This window comes from Penicillium roqueforti (assembly GCF_015533775.1).
Source record: "Penicillium roqueforti strain LCP96 04111 chromosome Unknown scaffold_06, whole genome shotgun sequence".
Taxonomy (NCBI): domain Eukaryota; kingdom Fungi; phylum Ascomycota; class Eurotiomycetes; order Eurotiales; family Aspergillaceae; genus Penicillium; species Penicillium roqueforti.
Window position 1 is genome coordinate 724,482 of NW_024067570.1, and position 20,795 is coordinate 745,276.

Consider the following 20,795-nt stretch of genomic DNA (forward strand, 5'->3'; position numbering starts at 1 on the left):
GTTGGGTGTTCCCCCCCGGAATCCCTGTCTAGCGCCTGGTTCTTTGACAATAGCTCCTGGGCCTTGGGATTCTGACCGAGCCAACCGAGAAAAAAAGAAATTAAAATAAAAAGTACGAAAAGAGGATTAATCGCGGGTTTTCTTTGTTATATTCGCTATAGGGAGACTTGGGGGATCTCGATTTCTATACTCCCAACGACACGGTACCTTCCGATTAGGCCCAACCAGAGACCGAAACGAAAAGAAGAGAAAAAGAAAAGAAAAGAAAAGAAAAAAGAAAAAGAAAAAAACCAAAAGAAACCAAAAGAGACCAAAATCGATGTGTCAACTCCCAAATCCCCAAGAAATCCCCTATTTCCCTCTCTTTCCCTGGCCAAGGCCACTAGAGTCATTGTTTTCTTTGTCTCCGGATGCGGCGACCCGCTTGATCGAGCTGGCCCACGAGGGTCCACTATGGTCCACCCCAACTTATTACCCGGCCGGTGATTGGTCGGGGTATGTCCTAAATCAGTTCCCCGGCAAATCAGACAAAGAAAACAAATTGGGTTATTTCTTATTTCTTTCTTATTTCTTTCTTATTTCTGGAATTCATCGAAACAATTAATTTCGCCTTTTTAGACTTTGAGCTTGATTGTCCTTGTCAGCTGTTCGATTCATAAAATAGTTATTCTTCAAATCTCCCGTAATTGCAAATCACCGCCATCAGACTGCCGGGATCTGGGATGATCTCATTGCCGATCTCGCGATCCACTGCACGTTACAGTCACTGTCACTTGTGGGCTTCGAACAATACCACCCTTTCCCCCCTATTTCCCTCTTGTCTCGGGTAATGGATATCGGTCTGGATCTTCCCGTGTTCCAATAACCCCATCTGCAGGTTCCAGGTTCCAGTTTGACCATCGGTACTACCGTGCCCTTTGGATGTCCAAGGGTTCAGATCCACCGCACACACTTTGATTGTCCAGGAACTGGCCATGGCTCACCCGCATCAAGTATAGTTTCTGCGTTTGACTTCGCGGGTACCGACATCATTGCTATACACCCCTCCCCGGCCAGACGTCACCGATCTTTTCTTTTTCCTTTTCTTTCTTTTCTCGTTTTTGAGTTGTTTGTCTGATTTTGAAGGTTTTGAATCTTTTGAATCTTTGAATCTTTATTCATCTGGACAATGTCTAAGCTGCAAACCCCCGGTTGTGGCGCTTCTCGGTCCCATTCGGGTTCAACATAATCCCATCAATCCCATGGTAAATCTCCGCCGCCATGAGCCGGTGTGCTGAAGGACCCAAATGCATGTCGTTCCTGAAATCATCAATGTCACAGTCAGCAAAAAAAGGCATTGGACATGTCGATCCCTTCCCCAACCACATTTCATACACAACTGATAAGGAATGATGAAAAGAAAACCACTCACCAGAACAGATACCTCTCTGGATCTTCACACTGTTTCTTCTCCTTTGACATCATGACCTGGACCCCACTCTCAACACAAGGCTCCACGACATTCTCCCACCCAGGAACCAGGTTTTTGCCTAGACCATTCTCTTCCTCAATGCCTGCCGCATAGAGCTGCCAGTCACGGATGCGGTCCATCATAAAAGCATTAGTATCAAACAGATAGATAGTGCCCTGACTCCACTCCCGAGCCACCTCCCGCAGCTTCCCATTCCACTCGTCCAGGATCCGCACCGTATCCTTGTACTGATCCCCCACCGAGTTAAACCCGGGCAGGAAAGTCACGTCGACCGTCTGCGTCAGAATAACCTTCAGATCCGTGGTGCCCCAGCGATCGGACAGCGTGTCGAGCTGGCTCATAAGCGTTGCAATGCGCCGCTCAACCGATTTGCTTGCTACGTCGTAGTCCTTTGTAACCAGGCTCCAGAGATCCCACACTCCGAACGAGACGACGAAGATCGTGCGGTCCTGCCGGGACCGCACCTCTTCCTCGGGAAGATCCTTCGTCGCGGCGGACTCGGCGTCTAGCCATTGCCGGAGCTGCGACTTGAAGTCGGCGATGTGGGTCTGAGACAGTCGGTCTAGATGGTCGAGTTCTGAGTTGTCGACCACCGCGCCGATGTTCTTGCCTGGATTGGCTGTTTGTGCTAGGTTCTCTTGGTGGCAGGAGAACTAATCGTGTTTCAGGTTCTGTCAGACACGCTTGTTTCTCCTTTAATCTCTCGGGTGGTTATCTTACCATTGAACAAAGCCGGTCCGTCCAAATCCTGCCCTGCGCCTCGTCGGATTTGTTGTCGCTCCAGGAGTCGCCGAACACCACTAATCGCTTGTCGAATGTGCTGGCTACTTGGAACGGTTCTGAGACCAAGGGGACGATATCGGAGAACCCCCGTGACGTCAAAAACCACGCCGATGTGAAAATCATGCAGACTGCGACAGCAGCCAGCGCGTAGAAACGGTTAAAAAGGCGCGTCATGGCGACTGAACGGCCACAGCCAGAATAGGCCCCTTGAGCAATGTCGAGCAATGTCGAGCTTGGACCTCACGTCGTCCGCTTGTTTCGGAGACGAAGTCGCCACAAATGCTCCCAAAGTATATAGCAAGCTCCCAGACAGCAATTTGAGACAAGATAATCAGGAACAGAATGTCTCACCGATTGTGCGGGGAACCAGGAGATTATCCGGCACTGCAAAAAAAATTGGAGATTGCGACGAAATCCCCCACTCGGACAAGAAGCACCGGCAAAGTTGGGTATGTGGCGGTTCCTCCAGAAACGCTATGGGAAAATGGAAAGAAGATAGAAACCGGACGGAAGTGTCTATATTATAAGCTAGGACTAGCAAGCACAAGACCTAATTCCCAAAAAAAACCAGAATCCCTATGTGAGGCGCGAATTCGTCACATTTGTAGGTTGGCCGCGTGGCTCGGAGAGCCGAGTCGACTAACGTCCGACTGGACAAATCAGAGTCGCCGATTTAGAGCCACAATTGCTTGATCTGGTATTTTCTTCCGCATACGGAGTCGGCAAGCTTCTCGGTGATATTATGGTTCTCCTGTCCCTTTCGCGTTTCTTCAGCTCCGAATAGTGGAGATCAGGTCTAAACTTACGGAGTACCTCGCATCGCATACAAAGCCCGGCACAAGGCCACGTCCAGGTTCTGTTTCGCATTGTCTCAAGGGATTTGGCGTTCCTTTGAACTATTTGCCCGTCGGACATGCAATTGTTTCTCGGTATGATAGACATGCCAAGACATTATATACTGCAGATCTCTAGAGCGGAGTTTGTGACACAACGTTTTTATTGGGAAATGATGCATGGAAGAGAATAAAGTATGGAGGAAAGGCACGAGGATTGGCCTATTAATTATTTTCATCTTTCTATGACAATATGAGGGGAGAGACATCTAAAACACATTCAAAAACACATCGTAGGGTTTATCTTGAATATAACCTTCAATCGTTCCTAATATGGATTTGAGCCCAATGGATCAGATTTCTGAATCCCAGGACTAATCCATCTATCCATGAGATAGTGTCTTACAAATCCAGGGGTTATGCACTGGCGTTTGCAGTGTCTGACATGTGGGTTCACATCAAAGGTCCTCAAATATAGTTAGTGGAAGCTGTTATTTGCAATTGTCGTACGAGGCTCGTGGTGGCTGTCAATGAGGCGTTTGTGAGACCGTGCTCAGTCTTTGATATGTATAAAAGTTGAGTTCGGCCGGTCGAGACTGAGTCATGATCCGAAACATTTGTTCATCATTCCGATGGTGATTCAAAGTCGGTTGTGTTCGAAAGTCACACTGGGAGGTTTCATGCCAGTAAAGGAGACTGTCGGTTCAAGGCGGATGGAAAGCTGTAGTTGCTGGCGGTCCTGGATATGTGTTGTTTCCTGGATGCATAGCTGTCGGATAAGTCTTATATTCATCGCTAAAAGTATCAGTTATTTTAGGGGCCAGCGCTGTAGATTTGTTGAGTCGAACGAAGAAAAGAAAATGTCGGGGTGCTGATGCACAGTCACATGACCTACCAAACCACGCTAAACCCCATCTAGCCGACGTAAGCCCTACTTCCCACACGTGACACGTGACTTGCACCTCGCTAAGCCGGCGAACTAAAAAAATCCACAATACAGACTCCCTCGACGACAATCTCACAAATCGACAACACCCGCGCTACCGTCTTGACCGCGCCGCCTCCGTCAAGATGAAGCTCAACATCTCCTACCCGGCCAATGGGTCCCAGAAAATTATCGAGATCGATGATGAGCGCAAGCTCCGTCCCTTCATGGAGAAGCGCATGGGCACCGAAGTCAGCACTCCCTTCTTCATCCTTCCCCGCCTATCCGACATTCAATCGATGAACAACATACGCACACACACGACTATTAGAACAACTGGCTAACTGGTATCTCTTTTGATTAGGTTGCCGGCGATGCTCTCGGTGACGAGTTCAACGGTTACGTGTTCAAGATTACCGGTGGTAACGACAAGCAGGGTACGCATACAATCTCTATTCCCAATGTCGGAGCAACAATTCGACAACGGAGAATACAACTCAACGCACATGAGAGAACCACAATGCTGACGATTAATTTACAGGTTTCCCCATGAAGCAGGGTGGTACGTACACAGCCGCACAACAACCTGGGGAATGATCAAAAAAATTATATCCAACCCCCAGGGATATCAACAAACCGCAGGATGCTCATCGAATGATTTCTACAGTTCTCCTCCCCACCCGTACCCGTCTGCTCCTTGCCGACGGCCACAGCTGCTACCGTCCCCGCCGCACCGGTGAGCGCAAGCGCAAGTCCGTCCGTGGCGCCATCACCGGTCTGGACCTTGCCGTCCTTGCTCTCTCCATCGTCAAGCAGGGCGAGGGCGAGCTCCCCGGCCTCACCGACACCGTTGTCCCCAAGCGTCTCGGCCCCAAGCGTGCCACCAAGATCCGTCGCTTCTTCGGTCTCGACAAGAAGGACGACGTCCGCAAGTTCGTCATCCGCCGTACCGTCACCAAGGAGGGCAAGAAGGATTACACCAAGGCCCCCAAGATCCAGCGTCTGGTTACCCCCCAGCGTCTCCAGCGCAAGCGCCAACGCGTTGCCATCAAGCGCCGCCGTGCTGAGACTGCCCGTGATGCTGCGTAAGACTCCCTCTCTTTAGCTCTGATCAATGATCTACAGGTTTATTGATTTGATTTGGAACTCGAACTAACGGTTACATAGTAACGACTACGCTAAGCTCCTTGCCGGCCGTGTCCACGAGGAGAAGGCCAAGCGTGATGAGCTCCGCAAGCGGAGAGCTTCTTCCATGCGGAAGTAAACTTCCAAACCCGCGGTTTTATGATTTCGTTCTGCGGCGATGGGGTTTAATGGAGGAGCTTCACGTCTCTGGGATGATTTGAGGGGAATTCACAAAAAATGAATCACTCTCAGGGGCGCGGAGGATACATATCTGATAAAAAAGAAATGGGAACAAGAAAAGTGACGGGGAACAGGTCTCAAAACGTACAAAGCAGGCTGAGTGGTTGATACTCCCTTGTGTTTGGCTACGGTGATTTCGGGCCTTGGGAGTCGCAATGCATATCTGTGTTGAACCTACCTTTTTTTGATGACCCTTTTTTTTTGAATGGAGTGCATGCAAATTTCAATACTCAGTTCTGTCAATTGCTCATGGCTTTTTCAAGGAGTAGGCGTAGCATATTGTATTCCTCTCTGTGGACTCTTCTACTCCACTTGAATGAAGTGTCAATGAAGTGACTTAAACACTAGTTCAATCAAGTCATTACCTTAAATTCCCCGCTGCCAGTTACAATTCCCCCAAAGTCATGTTTAGGTATAGGTCACGTGGTATACGTCTATGATATGGAAAGGCGTTCGGAATTATGTTTTTCAAGATATGACTGCACTTTGCGGTCAATGGTACGTATTTGGAGAATATATAAATGGGACAAGTTTTCGCTTCACCTCCACGGCCAGTAATGAACCCCTGTTGTAAACCTATATATATCGTAGGATCAACAACATATTAAGACTACACCGATCCAGTCAACAGTCATAGCAGCACCCCCTCAATAAGAAAAGACGATCTGATTCAAGTTGTAAAGCGGCTCCCAGACCTCGCAATAATCTAAATCAAATAGAAAGTACATGTACTCTGCATATCAAGACCACACACATGCACGATGCAACCGAACCCAGCCAAGGATAACCAACTTCCGCCAGAGAGAACTGCGCAGATCCAACACTTAAACCGTCGATCTCTCTCTTCAAAAGAAAAGTATAGTAAACAATAATAAAACACCCGGGGACTAATATCCTCGTCCGGCTAATAAAGGTCATGAAAATCGTATTTTTTTGTTTCCCGCTCACTCCGCGGGTTTCACGCCAACATTCGTAGGTAATCACTAGGACAACCCGTAGATTTGATCCTCTGTCTTGATGTATAAATTCATTTCTGCCTCTGATTTACCCCACGGTGTGCGAGAACAAGAAGCTAACTGACTCGCCGTTGTGTGTACGACGGCAAGCCTCTGCCAATGTCGGGCTGATATCGATCGTATGGATCTTGTCGCACTGCTCCTGCTTGTCGCCCAATGGGACAGTGTTGCTGACGATAATGCTACGAGAAAGTTAGCCAAAGGTGAACCGAAAAATCGGAAACCATCCAAGAGTGCAATGACTCGTCGATGGCATTCGGACATGCACATACCGCTTGAGGCAGCTACCGTTCAGGTTCTCAATAGCCTTGCCGGACAGAATACCGTGGACAACGATGGCGTTGACTTCGGTGGCACCGTGCTGCATGACGGTTTCGGCAGCCTTGACGAGCGTCCCGCAGGTGTCGGCCATATCATCGACGATGATAGCGACCTTATCCTTGACGTTACCGACAAGGACCATGCGCGAGACCTCATTGGGGCGGGCACGTTCCTTGTGAATAAGTGCGAATTGCAGATCCAGGCGATCGGCAATGGCAGTAGCACTTAAATCCACATTAGCCCTTGAACTATACATATACGTGTAGTATCGAGATAGACATGGCTTACCGCTTGGCACCGCCAGCATCCGGGCTGACGATGACACAGTTGCTGACATCGAGGTTCTCGCGGATATACTTGAGCATGCTAGGCTCGGCGTACAGGTTGTCGACGGGGACGTTGAAGAAGCCCTGGATCTGGCTGGCGTGCAGGTCCATGGTGATGACGTGGTTGCAGCCGGCGGTCTGGAGCATGTTGGCCATCAGCTTGGCGGTGATGGGAGCACGGCTCTTGTCCTTCTTATCTTGGCGGGCATAAGGGAAGTTGGGAATGACGGCTGTGATACGGCGGGCCGAGGCGGTCTTGCAGGCGTTGATCATGATCAGGAGCTCCATAAGTCCATCGTTGATATCATTGGGTTTTGTCGATTGGAGGATGAAGACTGTAACAAATCATATATATATGAGCGGGGGTTCTTGATATCACGATTAAGGTGGGATGTTCTTACCATCTTCGTCCCGGACACTCTCTCCGATTGTGACACTGGTTTCCTGGTTGGAATATTGCAGGACCATAATCTTGGTCAACTCAATGCCGAGCCTAATTCATAGTTCTAGAATTAGCCGGTTGCCCAGTTTTGCCCTAGCCGGTTGCACATACCGGTCAGCAACTAGGTTGGCAAGCTCCGGGTGACTGTTGCCAGTCAAGAGCTTAATGGAGTTGGTCGACATGATGTAGGGCTCTGTGAAACAGTAAAAGAAGAGATATTCAATCCAAGATGCACAAAACACACTCTTCTCCAAGATGACCGTGTTCGGCTCAAAAAATCGTTTTTCCTCCGCGGCCCCGCATGTCTTTTTTTCTACGTAGTCCCGTGACGGGCTGACCGCCTGATGACATCAGCAAGCCCTGGAAGCCCTGAAGTTCTACTCACAATGGCCAGTAAAGTACGGATTAGTGCGCGGCGGATTTGAAGTAAAAGAAATAAATGCAGCAATCTAAGTACATAGAGAGGGCGCTGGAAAAAACACGGTTGACCTGCACTTCAACCGAATTCCTTACCACTTGCCTCAGTTTTCATCTTCTCATAAAGAAACTTCTCCACTTTCCGCATTCGTCCCCATAATAAGAAAATCTCGTAAGAACCGAGAGAAACGCCGTGCAATGCTTTGGCTTGATAAAACCATTCCCATGCCGTAGAGTAGGACAACAGTCTAGGCAAATCCGAAGTACTCACTTCCAGCCGTGACGGCCGTGTAAAGGCGTTGACGGAGATCTTCGTAACTTTCATACTCAGGAAGATCAAGCTCTGTTAAAATAGTTAGTAAAATGCGCTAATGCAGTCAAGAAATGCGGAGAAAAACTTACGGTTGAAGCAGGTATGCGAGCTGGGAAGGCGATCCTTATGGCCATAGTCGCGATGGATGTTGAACTTGCTCACACCGTTCATACCCTCAAGTTCCTTGAAGCCATTGAGAGGAACCTTACTGGTTCCAGTGACGAACTGCAACAGCTTGGCACGCTCCTCCTTGTCGAACGAGCGGACGGCACGCCAGAACCACTGGATTTGCGAAGAGGACGCGGAGTAGTTGTGATACTCGGTGTTGTTCTTCCACTCGTCCACATCAATCTCAGGAAGACCAGAAATCAAAAGTTCCAGCTCTTGCTCGTTGAAAATGGAGATCAACTCGGGAGGAATGATTTCGTGGAAACCCTTGAGGAAGTTGTCCAGTTGTTCACGAACCGACTCGACGAGGCGATATTCGACCACGCGCTGAACGTACTCTTCCTTGTTCTCCTGTGTAACGGGAATGTCGTGACCACCGGGCTTCAGGTCGATGACCTGCTTCTCGCCAAAGTCATCGGTTTCAATGGAAAAGGTTTCGGTGATGATATCGGTAATGTCGTTCTCCAGCATCCACAGAAGTGATTTGTAGTAGTCCAAGTCGAGCGTTTCCATATCCTTGATAGACACGGATCGTCCGAGGATATTCTTGTAGACTGCTCTACTGAAGTGACAGTCGAGAACACGACCTTCGTACAAGGCCTTACCGATGATGCGCCCGATGAACTTGAAGAACATCAGATGCTCCGAGTTGACCCCACTGAGGCGATTGGGGTGGAATGTGGTCCGATCAGCGGCGACAGGGATGAACAAAGCGTAGTTGGGGTTGAACATGCCACGCGCAAGAACCTGGAACCATTCTCTGGTGACACCACCAGCATCGACACCCTCCTCGCCATGGAATCGTACATTCAATTTGCCATACTTCAACTCATCCGCGCTCTTGAAGTACAATGACTTGAAAGAGTCAAGGAAAACCTCAGCTCTGCGCACAGAGAGCTGAAGAGGAGGATGAGGGTGGCGAGGCTCGGCACCGCGGGAGTGGACACGACGAGTGAAGTAGTTGCGCTTGTTATCGAATTCCAAGACCTTGGGGTTCTTGACCAATAGAGAGAATGTGCCGCTCATCAGGCGGGGGTTCTGGCGGACGAGCTCATTGAGAATCTTGCGATGTTCTTCTGTGAACTTGAAGAATATGTTTTCCATGCTGAGACCAGCATCGGCTGGGGTGCTGTTGACTGACAATTCGCGGCTGCCGCGAGATAGCGGCTGGTCCTTCAGCGTGGTGTTCTTGCAAACGACCATCAATGCCTCAATGAGAGGGAGGAGAATAGTAGCCACGTTCAGCATATTCTCTTTCTGCCGAATGACAGTCAAGCAGTCGCTCAGTTTGCTCCAAAGCGGGCCGAAAGTGGCGCTTTCATAGAGTTTCTTGAGCACATCTTCCTTCGGAGCGGATCTAGGCTCGATATCCTTGGACTTGTCCGCTCGTGCTTGGTCAAACAGATAATCAAGTGCGGTCAGGATACGTAACAATTTCGCCTGGTCTGAGCTAGCCGGGGAGAACTTGGCCAGAGCAAGGCCTTGCATGTCGGTACCAGTCTTGGCCTGGCGGATATGAGGGAGAAGATCCTCCAAATCACCCAGGATGGTATCGCTGAGGGCCTGCGCTTGAGCAACCAATTCATTGCCGATCACATCTCTAGCTCCGGGAATAGCGGAAAGATTGTTGATGGTGGAAAGTGTATCGCGGAATATCTTGCCATTGCACTCACGAGCCGCAAGGATGTGGACAACTAATCGGAAGTTGTGATCCGGAACGACAGGAGGCTCGATGGTTCGCTTCTTGCGCTTCCCGTCCCCGGTGGGCTCCTTGGAATCTTCAGGTTTCTTGGCTTCAGCTGAAGTAGCCTCTTCACCCTCTGCGGTCTCTTCACTAGGGACTTCGGAAGTTTCCACAGTGGGAAGCGGAGCATCCGTCATGGATGTGTCCATACTGGAGTCGGCAGCCTCAGCAAGTTCGGCAGATGCTTCGATTTGAGGTCGCTCAGGCTTCTTGCCCTTGTCCTCTTCCTGTCGCTCCTTCTCACGACGAAGGAGAACAGTCAATGGCTGTGTGATACTGCTCAGGAGGCTAGACACCTGCTCCATGCAATTAGGGCTTTCCATTATCAACTTGCGGTCAAGAAGAGAAAGCAGGGCATTCAGAGCGAACTTGTTAGCTCGGTTATCTTTGCCTTTGCCCTTACGCAATGACTTGAGTTTACCAGCTGAGGCAGAGTCATGTTCCGTTAGGAAGAACCAAGCAATGTGTGGGTTGAACTGCGAAAGGAAAGACAGCGCGGCGATACATTGTTGGATGACCATAATCGGGGTCACTTCGCTGCTGACGCTCGAGGCAGTCTGGATAGCGAGGGATCGCTTAGACTGAGGCGTCTTTTGTGCTCCTGGTGCCTTTGCACGCAGAGAAAGATGAGAAAAGCTGCGTTCGATCGCAGTGGAATCGACGCTGCCATCCTGCAAGATCGAAAGAAGAACGCTGAGCACTTCACTCCGGTTCTGGCGGTTCTCGCAAACATTGTGAAGAATATCATTCAATTGATGGCGAGCGTTGCCCTGAAGAGGCATAAACATTAGACGGAGAAGGGTTGCAACGCCAGCCTTGTCGAGCATTTGAACAGTTTGACGTCTCTGCTCTTTCTTCGACTCTTGGCCTGCAGCAGGCTGGCGGTGATCAATGGCACTCATGTCACCAAACTGGGCCATGCGTCGGCCGCTACCGCCCATACCACGAGCTTCATTCAAGTAATCCGGGCCCAAGGTTGCGAGAACATCCTCGGGCTGATCGGCCAGAACAGCCTGGCGCAAAGAGGGATCGAGAGTGGCAAGGAAGCTAACAGCATCCATTTCTTCCGCCGGTTGAGTGCTAGAAGTAGCACCAGCACCACCAGCAGCGGCCGCCTGTCGTCGTGCGGTCTCACGTTCCCGTCGGCGTCGATCGGCCGCTTCTTGTTGCAGCAATTCTTCGCGGATTTCGGCAGGCAAGGCCTCAAGGAATTCTTGGTTTATCTCAGTATCCTCCTCACCCGCAGCAGCAGCCTGGGACCGATGTTCAGCAAGCTGTTGCATGATGACCTCCTCCCGAAGTTCCTCAGGAAGAGCCTCTAGATATTCTGAATCGATCTCGAGACCGGTGATATCAACTTGGCGGCCCCTGATGTTCGTGTAGACTCGACGAGCGGGTTCAGCGGGTTGGGCTTCGGGTTGAGTAGATGGGCCAGCGTCTTCAACCGTATCGGTTTCTTGGACGTCTTCCATGGGCTCATCAACCCCTGCAGCTTGGCGCTCGGCTTCCTGTTGTTCTTTCTCTGCCTGTAGCCGGGCGTTCTCCTCCTCCTCCTTTTGCTTAAGCTCGCGCTGTTTTTCTTCAGCGGCAATGCGATCTTGGCGGTCCTTTTCAGCCCTTTCGGCTTGAACACGCTTGCGTTCCTCTTCCGCGAGCTTCTGGCGCTGCTTCTCCTCCTCGATGGCAGGGGGAACCAAGAGCCTCAGAATGGAGTTGACGACGCGCTGGGTCCGCTCAATATACTGGCTGTTGAAGATAATGTGGGCCTCTTCTTGCCAGCGGTTTCTGGTGGTACCAAGACCAAACTTGACGGCAGTGTGAGGGTCGTCGCCGCGAGTGCGAGTTGGAGGGCCTGCTCCTCGGGGAATCCCGAGCATATCCTGGATACGACCAGGCAAGACCGCCCGTCGGTCGACATGGACGTGAATACCATCAGGGCGAGTGACAACGCCGAAACCTGGCGCTGCCTGCCCGCCAATGGCTTGCATAATGGCATTCATGAAGCTGATGGGGCTATCCATGGCAACAACCCGGCCACCTGCAGGGTCCATAGACTGGCCCCAATCGGCGAAAGCATCAGCAGCAACCCGAGGTGGAACAGTAGGATCTGGGCGGTCAGTCCGGACGAGAAGAGGATTAGTGCCATCGTCGTTGCCGTGAGTCGGGATTTGGGTTCGGTGGACACGGTGGTAAGGCTGAATGGGAACGAGACCGGATGGGCGACCCGGCATGATTTCAGTGACGGTAGCCCAGGCCGGTGGTGGGGCTGCGCGGAAGCGGGATTGCGCATGTCCTCGGGCCATTGGAGGTTCATCGCCTTCCCATCCCCACGGCTCAAGAAGATCATCGTCTTCTGGGAGAGTCAGCAATGCTGTGAGAAAATCATCGAGAGAGTTGGACTCACCTTCCATATCCTCATAAGATCCTTGGTCCTCATCGAAATCATCCATGTCCTCGTCAAGTTCATCCATTTCGTCTTCGTCTTCAACTGGACCGGATGTCAGCAAGGCTGGTGGTTGCGCCGGCATTTGTTGCCTCAGCAGTCTAAGGAGGGACAAACCATCTTCATCGAGGTCATCGATTTCTTCGTGAATATCACCACCTAGAGCATCTCCATGGATATCATCAACACCGGAACCATTGAGGGCACGGAATAGGTCACCAAGATGTTGATCTTCACCTTGGTGTCTAGTGGATTGTCTGATGTCGGCCATTTCATCTTCAAACTGGTTCATCATCTCGACCTCTTCTTCGTCTTCGGTCATTTCTTCACTTTCCCATTCGTCCTCTGCGCCATCTTCGAGGCTTTCGTTGTCTCTGTCACCACCGATTTCTCCATCATACATGTCATCATGCATGTCCGAATGGTCGTGGTCTTCATCATCTTCGTCCTCGTCCTCGTCATCATCTTCGTCAAGGATGACTTCGACTGCATCTCCGGAAAGACCTTCAATTGGACCCATGCCATCGTCGTCTTCGTCGCTAACGACTTCACCATCATCTTCAGCGACATCCTCGTCGTAGTCCATTTCTTCGTCATATTCATCATCGTACATCTCATCGTCCTCACCCTCCGATTCTTCGGTGCTGCTCTCTTCCTCGTCATGACGAGGCTCTAGCATGCCGAGAGTGGAGTGGCGGAAGAGGTCAGGTGTTTCTTCGCGTTCATCTTCCATGTCAGAAACGGAAGTTGCCGATGAGATCTCATCATCCTCGTTATCACCTTGGATAGTGATGTCCGAGGTCTCGCTGAGAAGTACGGCAGTCTGGGTAAGTTTATTCAACGGACGAAGAATATACTTAATGACACGTCTAGAGGACGGGAAATTCAAGTCGACATCGGCGACGGAAGAAGTGAGCGCGGGGATAAAATTCTTTTCGAACATGGTCTTCGCGAGCTGCCTGGTTGAAGTTGGGAAGCCCGCATCGTTGGTGAAGGAGTAGCCGCTGAGCATTTTATCGAAGAGGTCAGCAAGAGACATGAGCTTGGAATACTTGACATCTAGGGGTTCAGTAGAGGCCATAGCATCCTTGTAGGACCGGAGAGCATGCTCTAGCACAAAGCGGCGGACAAAAGCAAGCTCAGGCTCATCCTCCTCATACTTAGGGTCGGTACGACGTTTACCAACACCACCAAATTCACCGGTCTTGGTGCAAAGCGCAACAAGCACTTGCATGGTCCATGTGGAGGTGATACTGCGCTTTTTGAACACCAAAGACTCATCATGATCCATGGTACCAAGGGGAACAAGCACGTTCAGCAAATAGTTGAGGACGCCAGAGCGCGGTTTGGAGGGTGTAGTGGCTAGAGGATCAGCCTTGCGGGAAAAGTTGATGAACTCGACTTTAGTCCGGTTGTAAGAGGAAAGAAGTTCCGTCAAGCACTGAAGGAGCAAGCAGCGGTAGATGTAAATCGGATGGTCATCTGCCTTGAATTGGGGCTTTTCTGCCTTCTTGGAACCGCGAGATGTTTGTGCTGCGGCAGTGCTCGAAATCGAAGGTGTTGGCTCGTCCACAGCCATCTCAACATCAGTTTGAGTATCGGATTGGTCAGCTGCCTGCTCCGAGAATTCAAGACTGGTTTCTTTGTCGTCCACATCCTTGTAGGACAGAAGCTCCGAAAGCAGGTAATGAATAACACCATCCGGGTTCTCCACAATTGGGGCCTTGAGTTCGGCACCCTTGGTTTGGGCCTTGCCCTTGTCCGTGCCTTCAGGGGCAGATGCTTCACCCGCTGAAGATGATTCTGGCTTCGGCTCTTCAATAAAGACACTGGCTCTTCCTCGCTTTTGCTGCCGATCCTTGTCGGCCTTCAATCCAAGAACCTGTGGACGTTGATGGTTGTCATATCGGAGCAACCGTAGCTTTTCATTTGTAACCTCCACAAAGATATCAGGAGCTCTCAGCACGAGGTGATACATATGTCGTACATAGCCGTTCGTGTCCATCTGACGGGTAGTCTTGGACTCAAAGTTGGCCACAATTTCGCTCCTCATGATCTGCCGGATAGTAGCTTCGTCTTCGACGATGTGACGAAGAATCAGCATGAAGGCACTTTGGAGTTTATCGTTTGTAGCGCTAGAAAGTTGTTTAACCATCACGAACAAACGCTGAAGGTTTCGCTTCTCACCAAAGCGAGCGGCAATGCTGCGCTCGCGGGTGAGAATGACAAGAACACGGCACATGGAGAGCGCGAGTGTATCATCCTTGCCCACTCGGGGTAGGATCTCGACAAGAGCTTCAAATAGCTGGGTCTTCTCATCGAGGGAGACAAGTGGATCTTCAAGACGGGCTGGTTCATCGCCGCTGGGGTTGGGATCATCAAGACTTGGCAGTTTCCAGGCAATCTGGGGAGGCTGGCAATCATCAGACAGAAGCTTCTCGAGAATGAGAAGGACGTGTCCAACCCAAGGGAAGGTTTCTTGGTCGGCCTTTTCGGGTGTTGGGAGCTTGATAAATCCAAGGAAAGTCGAGAAGCAATCTTTGAGCTCTTCAAGAGTGGCGAGGTACATGTCAGGATCTTGAAGGGTCAGTGCGAGAATGTGGGCATAAGCTGCAATCTTTTTGCCAGCTGTCTGGAAGTTCTCCATTTGTAGAGAGACTAGCGATTGAACGAGGGTCTCTCCAATGTCTCGACGGAAGTTGACAGGCTCGTTGTGCTTCTTGATAGCCGAGGTGATCAAGTCAGACAGCTCGAAAGAGACATCATGATGTTCATTTAGAATATCCAGAGCCCGATCGATCAGGTTTGACCGAATGTTTTGCCTCTCTGCATCCAGATCTTCGATTGTGACCATATGGCGACGTTTCACCGGTTCTCCCTGAGGGGGCGCGGTAGATTCGGAAGAGCTTGCCCCGATATTACGACTCTCGGGCCGACGCTGGTTCGATGACTCGCCTCGGTCATCGCTATCCATGTCATCATTGTCGTTGAGAACATTGTCTAGAGCTTCGGCCAAATTGCGGTGCATGTCGGAGTCAATATCGCCTCCGGGGAAAGGAGGACGTTGCGCCTGAGCTAGAATCAACTGGAGGGCTCCAGAGCGGTCTAACGAATTGGCAGCATTGAAAGGTGGAACCTCTCCAAGACCAGGGTCATCGAGGAGGTCGATGCCAGAAGCAGACTCGGGTAGTCCGGTTTTGATATCGCCGGGACTCGGGGGTACTCTGGGAGGGGCTCGTAGCCACTGCTGGGCCTTGCAGTATTCTTCAGCCGCCGTTAAAAGATTGTTGCAACGATAAAGGGCTTCTTTATTGAGATCAACATCCGTGTACCCTTTCTCAAGCAAGGCAGTTGCTCGTTCCGTGTGGACCACGAATGGTTTCTTGGGCACCTCTACCAAGACGGGCGGGGTATCTGCTTTACGAGCCGCGCCAGCCTCGTATTCACCATCCAAGGAGAACCGCATGATATCAATCAACAATCGGACAATTGGACTCGATGACTGGGTCGCAAAGTCCGAGTTCCACATGTCTCTGGCCATGGGCAAGATCTCCATGCGAAGATCCACCAAGAGTTGACCTGGCTGGAAGTAGTCGGGACGGTCGCGGTCCCGGTCAGGGTGAGAAGTCAAGGCTTGTGTCTGGCTAGAGTCCACGATGAATTTCCCAGCAGTGAGGTCTGCGAATAATCCAAGAATGATTTTAATTCCACCATATCCGGATGCAAGCCGGTCAGCAAGCTCCTTGTCTTGGTCGGGAATAGACTCCGCAGATGGAAGGGACTTGATATCACTCAAGAAGACGTCACAGATGTCTTTCAATACTTTGAGGCCGTTGTTTTTATTGAACGAGACGAGAACTGAAGTCAAGTAGTTCGGACTGGGACGATCTGAGGAGACTTCATAAAGAAGGTGCGAGAAGTGTGAAAGGATGACAATGAGATATGCGAAACGATGCTTGGGGCTGTTGCTGGAATTGGCCGGGTCGAACTGCAGTTGGCGAAGAACACCTTCAGCAATGGCGTCTGAGACCAAAAATGCATTCGCCTTCTGTTTCTGCAGCGGATCTGTGCGTCTCTTGCCGATAATCCCGAGTCCGAGGTTGTGCAAGAATCCCGTAATCGAGGTTGGCAGAGCGCTTAGAAGGTAGCGAAGCGTACGCGCATTCTTGAAAGCAGGACACTGTTCATCAACTTCGGTGTCATCTTCTTTCGGACCCTGGCCCAACTGAGCTGGAGCAGTCTCTGATGCACTAGTGCCCTCACGTTGAGGTTCGGCGCCAGGCGTTGCTGAAGGCTCCTGGGGGTTCCCAGTAACCGGAGCAGCCTTTGACTTTCCAGAGCCATGCTTCTCAGCAGAGGCCTGTGTCGCTTTCAGCCACTTCTCGGGGATGTTCTTCTCCAGTAGAATACCTTCCCACACGCAAGAAGCAAGAAGGTTGCTCAATGAGGAGACTAGGGAACAGTAGTGGTCCGCAAGGTTGGCTTGGCCAAAGATAGAGGTAGACTGACCAGGCCGGGTTTGGTACAGTGGCGATGCGAAAACCTCGCGAAGGACATCGGTAAGGAGAAGAACAGCATTCAAATGTCTCACGAAGAATGTGCCAGATTTAGCAGCAGCCGTAGGCTCGAGAGCAGGTTTTTTTGAATCTGCTGGCTTGATCAATTCTGTGAAGAATCCCGATCCAGTGGGCGCAGTCCAAAAGGCTGAAAGATTGTCCACTGCTGCCTGTGCGCGTCGAACAAGAGATGGGACCACAAGGTGAGGCTTCGTTTCCGCTAGCATGTGGATAAGCACGGTAATCTCTTGGTTGGCGTTGGTGCTGTGGAAATCAAACGCCAAGCTTTGGAGTGTTGCAATGTCTAACAAGAACTCTGTGCCGCCGGCCAGGATGAAGGATGTGCAGTTCGTCTGGTTCTCGAAGAAAGCGCCCAGGAATCGCAAAGCTGGGAACAGGTAGTCCGTAGCCGAAAGACCATGATCATCCTTATCTCTAGGCTCAAAGTTGGGGCCCGGCGAAGGGAGGACGTGATCTAGATCCCCAACGACAAGCTTAGCGCCGTTAGGCAGAGTGTTGGCGTTGAGCTGGGGAGCACCAAACGAGGCAGGGTCGTCTATGGGTGCATCAACGGCTGTGCCGATCTCTCGGAACAATGAAAAGACATCTCCTGAAAGAGTTGTTTTGCCGTCGGCATCTTGGGTCCACATTTTTGTGCCCATACCTAGCTCCCATGCCTTGACTCGCCCCAGAACGTTGATACGAGCAGCCATTACAAGAACGGCAGACATGATAGAGGTTTTCAATGCTGGGTGGTGTCGGACAAGCTCATCAAAGGTCGTGCCTAACGAACGAACCAGTTCTGGGTCATCCTTAAGGCACTTGATATGCTCGGGGTTCTCGAAGATCTCGAAGAAACTTTCTAGTGCATCGGAGGACTGGAAGAGGTCCAAACCGGAGGAGTTCAAGCAGATAGCTCCAAATGCGCCAGGGATACAAGCAAGAGCATCAGCCGCGGGCATTATGCCAGGTGCGAGAGGGGTGTTCTGGGGTCTGACGATGGCATACTCGCGATCCTTTTGCTTTCCCTCGGACTGAATAGCGGCTTCGGCGCTGGGCGGTTGAGTGGCGGAGGGTTCGGCCTCGGTGTCGGCCTCAGTCTCCCGGTCTTCAGGCTCCACGGCCGGCGGCTTCTCCAGAACGTGAAGTTCACGACCCATGACCGCAGCAAGAAGGCTCTTGCTGAGGCCAGCCTCGGCGATGACAGCATAACTAGTAGGCTCGTTGTGAATGAAGCTGCTGAGAATGTTGACGGCGTTGCTCCAAACATGTGAACCGAACACACGAGCATTCTCGAACACAAGGCGAAGAGAAGTCAACAGCTGAGGCGAATCGATCAAGTTGCGCAGAACACGATCGAAGCCTCCGCCATTGTGCTGCATGATGTGGTTGACGAAACGGAACATCCAGCGCAGAGTCTGCTGCTGAAAGTAAGGAATTTGATAGTCAACCGAAGGGTTTTTGTATTTAGCAGGAAATCCATCCCCTCGATTGACCTTCTCAAACGCGGTCTTGGTCTCGTGATCAATCAAATCAGACATGGCGTCAAAACCCTTCGCTGTTGTCAATGTACCCAGTGCATCACGGACCGCGTGCACAAATGTGTCAAGGAACTCCATGATACGGGAATAGACTCGGCGGGATTTTTCAGTCCGCAGATTCAAGATGTCAACAAACATGGGAATCAGACCTGCTGCAACCAGGGTCTCCGGAGTACGTGTGCTCGAGCTTGGGAGAGTGCGTAGGAGTGCAAGCAACGCATCTCGCCACTCATCGTAGTAAGCATCATCCGGGTCGTTGTTTTCGGGGCCTAGTTCATTGACCATTTTACGGGTCAAGAACATGAGAATTCCGTGGTTGACATTGACGCTCAAAGCTGCACAGACGTCGATAGCACGAACCTTGTGCTTGGCCAAAGCATCCAACGCCTGGATCGCCAAAGTTTGGACAGACCGAGAGACCGCGAGGTCACCACTGGCACCGAGATGAACCACTTCAGCGAGCTGGTAAGTAAGCTGAAGACGCTTCGGTTGTTCCATATCAGATTGAAGGACCTTTGCTTGGAAGGTACTCTCCGGCTGAACATGGGCCAGATTTGTCACTGCCAGTGCCTTGATGGAAAGAATCTGTTCGCGCGTAGCACGCGACGTTGTCAACGCCTTGGCGACTCGGAGCTTGTGAAGCAGCTCATATTTTGATTCAAGGGGCAGATGAGGCAAGTTCGCCGCAAGAAGATCTTCCACCTTTGCAGTTGAAACTTTTGAATAGGGAAGCTCTAGGACTTTACCCGCTCGTGTAGCCTCTTCTGCCTTCCCACCGATAACAGCTGGTGATTCATCTCCATTCGAGGCCTGGTTGGAATGAGGAGTGGGGTGTGCGCTACGTCGCAATGGAGTTGGCGTAGCTGGAACGTGTGAGCCGTGCTCTGTTTGGCCAAATTCGGACGTAGTTCTGGCCTGTTCAGAGCCTGAGGGATAGTACAGGACTCGAACATCTCCCCATTCCTCCCAGCCATCGTCATCACGCACGAGGGAAACCAGTTCATTGGCGTTGACTTTCGTCTTGGCTGTGATTTCCTTTCCCTTGGTTAAAACGGGGGAAGACGTGCCAAACGGTGTTTTACTGGCGATGGCTGGACGCGGGAAAGGAGCCGCGATTTTCTGCAACTTTTCGAGATCAAGCGCATAGTGGGACTGCAATACGGACTGTTGATGGGTGCCACGCTGGCGAGAGTGGTATCGTTGAGCTAAGCAAAGAGACAGCCGCAATGTAGATTGTAGGAGAGAAAGTGAGGTGGTGTTCAACAGGTCACCTAGGCGATCGCTGCTGCTGTACAGGCTTCGGTTCCCACATTTCTCGAGCAAAAGGCGAGAAAAATCAAGAACTGCTTCCACAAGCTCTCTATCTCCTTCAGGGCCGTATCCCAGGGCATTTAGTTTAGCATCAACACCCTCTGCTGGCTTCTTGCTCTCATCGGCCGAATATGATTCCTCCAAAACACTTCGGGCAAACAGTTGGGTCTGAGGGCCAGTATTCAGGAGGTATTTGTCCACAGCTGAGGCCAGAATCTCGTCGAATCGGTCCAAGACATTGATCCAATGGTAGAGATCACCGCGCGGGAACGGCCATAGCTTAGGGAATGTGTTGAGAAGCGACGGGAGCTCTGGAACGGGAATACTTGTGGCATGCGCTATGAATTCTTGCAAAAATGGTGACTGTGATGGAAGGAAAAAAATTTTAGTTGGGTTGCACATCAGGCTGTCGGAGAGTAACTTACGATTGTAGCCTCATGCTTTTGGCTGGCGACCTTCTTAATTCTCCCCATGGTAACGACCGATTGACCAGTCAAACATGAGGGAGTTGAGAGATTCCAGGAGGGTTGTCTCCTAGAGAGGGTTGGGTGAAAAGGTCGTAAAGACCGGTGTCGCGGAGAGAGCGCGAAGATGCCTTATGACGTTTTTGATGCTTTTTTGTTGCCTCAACGAAAATCGAATCGACTCAACGTGATGGGGACCTGAGTAATGTTTCACTGTGAATAAAAGGCAATTCTAAGCGATGCTAGATCGAATTTACCATTCAATCGTGAAGGTACTTGGGTGAGAAAGCTCAAATCGATAGCTGAGAGATGAGATATCGCAAGTCGGTCAAATAAGGGAAAACGGGTGCAGGTCG

At 50.9% G+C, this 20,795-nt stretch overlaps 4 protein-coding genes across 4 annotated transcripts; 1 reads left to right on the forward strand and 3 right to left on the reverse strand.

Moving 5' to 3' along the window:
- Window positions 1–1,172: 1,172 nt before the first annotated feature.
- On the reverse strand, window positions 1,173–2,428 carry LCP9604111_3775 (uncharacterized protein; the record flags this gene model as incomplete). The annotated part of the gene is made up of 3 exons (XM_039071400.1): window positions 1,173–1,299; window positions 1,412–2,124; window positions 2,192–2,428. 3 exons carry the CDS (start codon window positions 2,426–2,428, stop codon window positions 1,173–1,175), a joined length of 1,077 nt encoding a protein of 358 aa, XP_038930438.1.
- Window positions 2,429–4,158: 1,730 nt separating this feature from the next.
- LCP9604111_3776 (40S ribosomal protein eS6) lies at window positions 4,159–5,276 on the forward strand (the record flags this gene model as incomplete). Its single annotated transcript, XM_039071401.1, has 5 exons — window positions 4,159–4,263; window positions 4,377–4,449; window positions 4,554–4,574; window positions 4,680–5,097; window positions 5,180–5,276. 5 exons carry the CDS (start codon window positions 4,159–4,161, stop codon window positions 5,274–5,276), a joined length of 714 nt encoding a protein of 237 aa, XP_038930439.1.
- A 1,145-nt stretch (window positions 5,277–6,421) lies between these two features.
- Window positions 6,422–7,664, reverse strand: LCP9604111_3777 (ribose-phosphate diphosphokinase; the record flags this gene model as incomplete). Its single annotated transcript, XM_039071402.1, has 5 exons — window positions 6,422–6,575; window positions 6,666–6,938; window positions 7,003–7,375; window positions 7,442–7,533; window positions 7,594–7,664. 5 exons carry the CDS (start codon window positions 7,662–7,664, stop codon window positions 6,422–6,424), a joined length of 963 nt encoding a protein of 320 aa, XP_038930440.1.
- Window positions 7,665–8,147: 483 nt separating this feature from the next.
- On the reverse strand, window positions 8,148–20,448 carry tom1 (E3 ubiquitin-protein ligase TOM1; the record flags this gene model as incomplete). Its single annotated transcript, XM_039071403.1, has 5 exons — window positions 8,148–8,242; window positions 8,302–12,474; window positions 12,529–12,612; window positions 12,685–20,338; window positions 20,401–20,448. 5 exons carry the CDS (start codon window positions 20,446–20,448, stop codon window positions 8,148–8,150), a joined length of 12,054 nt encoding a protein of 4,017 aa, XP_038930441.1.
- Between the last annotated feature and the right edge of the window lie 347 nt (window positions 20,449–20,795).